The 6402-nt window shown below is 48.8% G+C and overlaps 1 protein-coding gene across 1 annotated transcript; it reads right to left on the bottom strand.

The window, feature by feature from the left end:
* Nucleotides 1–2558: 2558 nt before the first annotated feature.
* Nucleotides 2559–4838, bottom strand: LOC124686493 (subtilisin-like protease SBT3). The gene is made up of 3 exons (XM_047220426.1): nucleotides 3904–4838; nucleotides 2905–3819; nucleotides 2559–2739 (listed from the first exon to the last, which is right to left on the bottom strand). Exons 1-3 carry the CDS (start codon nucleotides 4836–4838, stop codon nucleotides 2559–2561), a joined length of 2031 nt encoding a protein of 676 aa, XP_047076382.1.
* Nucleotides 4839–6402: the final 1564 nt, after the last annotated feature.

Genomic DNA, 6402 nt, shown 5'->3' with positions numbered 1-6402 from the left:
TGCTCTGATCTGCTGACACACTAAACCATAAGTGATAATATATACCGGATCAGCAACAATGGGTGAAGAATATATGCTGTTGTAATTCTTTTAAGTTTAGAGAAGAAAGTTGTTGTAATAATGTTTTAATTTAGGGCCCCAACATGCGAGAATACTCTGAGAACCTGGCAACGAGCGAAGAGCCTCGTTTATGAATTCAAGATCTGTGTTGTATTTTGACTTTACCTTGCATGCATTTAAGGAAACTTTAATTATTGTAGCCTCATATTGACTAACGAGCCCTTTCAATTCCTAACAATATTCACATACAGTCCATCTCAAAGCTTAAGGTTTTATTTTCAAAAGACAAACCAAGTAAAGTTTCACCAAACGTTTAGACAAATCTATCAACAAATATAATATTTTATAAATTATATAAAATATATTTTATTATCTATCTAATGATATTAATTTTATGTTTTACATGTTAATGTTTTTTGGTATAAACTTAGTCAAAGTTAACATAGTTTGACTTTCTAAAAATAATATAAGCATGAGATGGAAGTAGTACTAATTAACATAAGCCACACATATCCTATAACTAATTGATGAGCAGCAATGTTGAGCACACGCCGGTACATGCCGGAATTGACACGAAGAAAAAACCTTGGATCAAAACTTGATATCCACGATTACCAATTCTGTTTGGGAGCAATTAGTCACCAAAGAGTTTATACATTGTATTGCCGATAAGCAATCTAATCCAAGGATGATTTCAAAGAGGCCTTCCTCTTGAGCGAAGGCAACAACACGGCGGATGGCGAGGGCCTCCGCCACTTATGGCATTGTGGCATTGTTCGAGGGCTCGCCCGCAAGCAACAAGGCAAAGACCACTGTGGTCATGAATGACAACACCAACACCCATTTTCTTAGTAGAAGTGAAGATGGTGGCATCCATGTTCACCAAAACCTTTCCCTCTGGCGGCAGGATCCATTAGCGTTAGAAGAGGATTCACGGTTATGGTTGGCTTTTGGTTTGTATAGATGAACAAGAATCATATCAATGTACACATTCGCCTTTCTAGCAGCTGACCAAGGGTGTAGCAAGCCTCCTTCCTCTCGAGCTTTGTTGCGAGCATCCCAATTCCAATGTGCTAGAATGTGACAATGGAAGTAGTGATCTGAACATGAGAGCCACGGTTCATGAGATCTATGACCGAGGTCCCCGACGAATGGAAAGAACTTCTCTGGAGATGAACCTCGTGCTCAGACTTAACATCTTGCCACACTTCCCAAGAAAACTGCCAGAATAACAAAGTGTGTTCGATAATTTCATGGTGGTTGCAGAAAATACATGGTCATCTTCGTTATGGTGACCACATGGGAGAGAATCATGCACAAACCTACACTTTGTTATGGTCATCTTCCGCAACACGGATTTTCTAACGGAACCCGCTCCTACCGGTCACCATCCGATTGGTAGTGACCCTGTGATTCGTGTTGACTAATCTCTAACTTGTTACCACTTTTACTGCGATATAGTATATCTATGATATTTATTAGATAAAAAAAATAAAATTTCAACAAAATCATGTTATTTCAACCACATCATACATATATTCCACACATATCTGAATTATTATAATTATTTTCCGTTTAAAGTATCATGAATCCCGGTTTACATAACAAATTACGAGATTTTACTAAAATTTATTTTAGATTCCAGAGAAATGTAATATAGAGATGATACACACTAGATCTAGAAAGTGAGCCTAGCATGAATCACGAAGAGGTGGACGGTGGATGACTACCCGGTAGGTCCCGGCTCCGTTAGAAAAGACTTTGTAGGTTATGCTACCTATCCTTCATCAATCAGCTGATGGACATGCATGTCTATAGTTAGACCTAGCTTCGATGTTGTGGAGAAGCATGGTGCTACATTGATGAAACAAGAATTACACAATGAAGCATTGAAATAAGTAAATTGGAGCAGGCCTCAGTGCTCTGTCTCAGCAAGTCAAAACATGTGTAAATATAGTCATGACATGAATGGTCTCTTTATCTTTAGTTAGTTTCTGAAAATCATAAGGTAGAAAATAGTAATAATCATGCAAAATGTAATGATTATAATTAAAGTTGAACCTATTAATGTCTGGTGGCATACATCTAAATATTTACAAATAATATGTCATCTTGTAGGACGGGCATCACTGAAGGATTAGTTGCATTCAAACAAACGGGGAGAACACAAGAAATGCAAGTGCATGGTTCGGAGGGTGGTCTACTTCACTGAAGTTGGAGACGAAGTTGCGTGACTACGGGGCGTTGCGGTTCAAATTGGTGGTACATGTGAGCTGGGGGCTAACGGGGGTCACGAACATGATCAAGGAACTTAAATCTTGAAACATACTAGGAGTAGTGCTAGTTACGGACTTCATATAAATCCCAAGTCAAACTAGTTACTACAGTACATCATCAGTCCAAGCCAACACACAGAGTTCGCCAACAACATTAATCGGACTAAACAACTTAACTTCAGCACACGAACATCAGAGTTCAAAGCACACGAACATCAGAGTTCAGAGCACCACGAACGGGGTCGTGACCCTGTACCTGCCGCTGTCGTCAGCCCAAACGAGAGCACCGAAGGCCGGCTCGCCGCCGGTGGGCGCGTTCAGCTTGATCTCAACCTCGAACATGCCCTTGTGCCCCGCGCCGCCGAACTCCATCGTCCACGGCGTCACAGACACGGCGACGTTGCTGGGCGACGACCACGACGCGCGGTACGTCGCCGGGCCCTCCCCGACGCTGGTCACCGTCCTCTTGAAGCGCATCTTCCCGTTGGTGGCGTTGGCGTCGAAGGTGGCGATGAAGGACGGGTAGTTCAGGTCGCTGGAAGAGGCGGAGGAGCAGTTGGAAGACGACCTCGTGATCGCGGCGATCTGGGCCTCCGTGTACTTGGCGGCGCAGAGGAGAGCGACGAAGTCCGCGGGACCGGCGTCGAACACAAGGCCGGGATCCATAGCGGAGTTGGGGTTGATATGGCCCGAGCCCATAGCGAGCGGGCTCGCGATGCCGTTGCCGTTGCCATCGGTGATCGGCGCGAGCCTGTTGTCGACCCTGCTCGCCGTGGTCATCATGGCGGACTTGATCATGGCGGGGCTCCAATCCGGGTGCGCCGCCCGCAGCAATGCCGCCACGCCGCTCGCGTGCGGGCACGCCATGGACGTCCCGGAATCGACCAAGAAGTCGCTGGCCACAAGAGTTTGGCCGATGCGCGCCGTTGGGGAGGCAGGTACCCCCGACGCCAGGATGCTGTCTCCCGGCGCCATTATATCCGGCTTGAGCACGCCGGCGTAGCTCCGCGATGGCCCTCGACCGGAGTACGCCGCGACCACCGGTGCCGGCCGTACCCTGTGGAACGTCTTCTGGAATGTCATGGTAGCCGTCGGGTTCGAGCTGGTGGCGATGTAGTTGAGCAGCGCCGGGGCATCCTTCGGGCTGATCAGGATCGCCGGCAGCGGGTACTCCAGGAACTCGGCGTCCTGGCTCGTGACGAGGACCGCAGCGGCGAGCCCAGCCTCGACGAGGGCGTTCATTTGCGCTGCGATGGAGATCCCAGCGTCACGGCAGACAAGGATTGATCTTCTTCTTGTCCGGAGCAGAGTACGAATCAGACTCGACGAGTTGCACGCGGACACGGCTTCGTCGTACACCAGCTTCGTTGAAGTAACCCAAGCATTTGCCGGGTAAGCTGTGATTCCGGCGATCGTCGTGTTGCCTCCGCCGTATCGCACGGTCCCAGCAAAAATTTGCCGGTCCACCGTGCCGGCTGCGACGGTGAGCACCCAGGGCACGCCGTTGTGCAATGTGCGGAGGCCGTTCCGGCCGTCATTGCCCGCCGAGGCGGACATGATGATGCCGCGCTCCATAGCGGAAAACGAGGCGACGGCCACTGGATCCTGGTACAACGGCAGGTCGTCGAAACCCATAGAGATGGAGATCACGTCGACGCCGTCCGCGATCGCCGCGTCCAGGCCGGCGAGGACGTCTGACATCACCGTGTCGCCGCCCCAGCTGTCGACCTTGTAAGCAGAGATGTGGGCGCGGGGAGCAGCCCCACGCGCCGTGCCGCGCCCGTAGCCGAAGTAGGACGCGCACTTCACAGGGCTGCCCGCGGCGGTGGACGCCGTGTGCGTGCCGTGGCCTTCTGTGTCGCGCGTGGAGTTCATGGAGATGGCGACGCCGGGGTTGCTCGCCATGAAACCCATGTTGAAGAAGCGCGCGCCGATCAGCTTCCGGTTGCACGCCGTGGCGGGGAACGCTTCGCCCGGCTCGCACGCCCCGCGCCACCGGGACGGCACCGGTGGCATGTCGGCGTCGTCGAAGCTCCTGCTCTCGGGCGAGATGCCCGTATCTATCATGCCGATGATGACGCCCTCTCCGAGTTTCGCCGCCGGCCACAGACCGCTGGAAGGGCTGAGGCCGATGAACTCCTGGGAGCGCGTGGTGTCGTGGGCGACGGCGGCGCGGCGGTCTCGGTGCGCCAACACGAAGCCCCGCGTGCGGCGGAGCGCGCGGAGCTCTGGGCGGGAGAGCGTGGCGGCGAAGCCGTGCAGAGCCTCCGTGTATGTGTACATGTGCTTCGGGGATCCACCGGCGCCGTGCGGCGACGCGGTCGCCAGGGTCGCCAGGATGGCGGTGTACCAGGCGTGGCAGTCGCCGGCGTGCTGCGGCGGCGCGGCGGACCTGTCCATGTGGACAATGTACGGCGCACGCTGACCGGAGGCTACGAGGGAAAGGAGTAGGGAACAAAGGAGGAGGAGTGTGGCTGGGGATCGGAGCGCCATTTCGGCCATGGCAAGTGCTGGCGAGCAGCGGAGCTGTTCTGAGAACAGAGGCGGTGGGGGCTCAATTTATCATCACAATTTTCCACTAGCGCGTCTCGGCCTTATCTCCACCGTCTGTCTCACAGTTGAGATGAGTGCTGTTCATTTTCGCCCTTGCACTTCTCTCCCTATATGGTACGCAAAGGTGTACACTCTCATCTCAACGAGGAGCTGGTCAGTATTATTTTTAAACGGTACTTACAGAATTTTTGGTTCTGAATTTGGATCCTAATCTGAAGTGAATGGTGAAGAAATCGACTCACAATTGCAGTGCAATGGTATTCTTGCATATCTGCAAATTTGTTTCTGGTACCAAGATTTGGATCTGAAATGCAATTTGGATGCTACGTGTTTTCGTTTGGATCCTATGTTGTCTTCCATACTCAATACACTCACTAATTTTGGTGGATTCAGACCAAGGTAGAAGATAAACACGTTGACCCAAAAACAGCCCAAACTCTGACTATTATCTCAATATGTTTAGTTCTATCATGATGAACTGGATTATGTACCATGTTAATTTTTGGTTCTTAAGTAAATTTAGCTTCTACTGTGGACCTCGCAACTACGCTTTGTTTCTTACTACTCCAGCTCACCAAGTTATTTCCAACAAACACACAGTAGCCAGATGTAGATTTTCTATCATCCAAGTTTCTAGCTCTATCAGCATCAGTAAAACCTTATATTTTCAGATTTGCATGATTTGAAAATAAGATTTCCTTTCCTAGTCACCCTTTCAAATTTGGCAAGTATGGCAAGTATGGCAAGTATGAGGATCATGCATATACCTACTGACCACACTTACAGCGTAAGCAATATCTGGCCTGGTATGAGATAAATAAATTAATCGTCCAACTAGCCTTTGATATCTATGCTTATCGACTGGTTCCCCAGAATCAGCTCTCACATGGTGATTCCGTTTGATAGGTGTACTGGCAGTTTTACATTTCCAGTTTCCTTAAGTAAATCAATGACATTATTTCTCTGTGATACGAAGATACCTTGCACATCAACTGCCACTTCAATGGCAAGGAAGTAGTGGAGGTATCCCAGGTTCTTCACTTCAAATGTCCTTGCTAAAGCTTTCTTCAATCTCACCATCTCCTCTTCATCATTACTTGTTATCACGATGTCATCCACATATACAATAAGTATAACACTTTTTTGTTCAACATGCATGAAGAATAAGGTGTGGTATGTTGTTGATAACCCCATGAACATATTTCATTTCGAAGCTTGCCAAACCAGGCCCTTGGAGACTGTTTTAGCTCATATGACGCTCTCTTTAACCTACAAACTTTCCCTTCAGTTTCGCTTGTATTAAAGCCAGTAGGAATATCCATATAGACCTCCTCTTGCAATTCCCCATGAAGAAATGCATTTTTTCCATCTAACTTAAACAATTTCCACTTCAAGTTTGCTACAACTGAGATTAAAGTTCTAATAGTGCTCATTTTTGTAACAGGTGCAAAATTTCATCATAGTCAACGCCATATTTTTGACCATAGCCCTTGGCGATTAATCTGGATTTATA

The sequence above is a fragment of the Lolium rigidum genome, chromosome 2, assembly GCF_022539505.1.
Source record: "Lolium rigidum isolate FL_2022 chromosome 2, APGP_CSIRO_Lrig_0.1, whole genome shotgun sequence".
In the NCBI taxonomy this organism is placed as follows: Eukaryota; Viridiplantae; Streptophyta; class Magnoliopsida; order Poales; family Poaceae; genus Lolium; species Lolium rigidum.
Note: the sequence above shows the minus strand (reverse complement) of the source record. Positions and strands in the feature narration are given on the sequence as shown.

Coding starts and splice junctions, on each gene's coding strand:
- LOC124686493 (XM_047220426.1), bottom strand. CDS start 4,838: ATGGCCGAAATGGCGCTCCGATCCCCAGCCACACTCCTCCTCCTTTGT. Junction 3,820..3,903: donor TCGTTTTCCGCTATGGAGCG/CGGCATCATCAT, acceptor CTGGGTGCTCAC/CGTCGCAGCCGGCACGGTGG. Junction 2,740..2,904: donor CAGATCGCCGCGATCACGAG/GTCGTCTTCCAA, acceptor GTCGTCGCCCAG/CAACGTCGCCGTGTCTGTGA.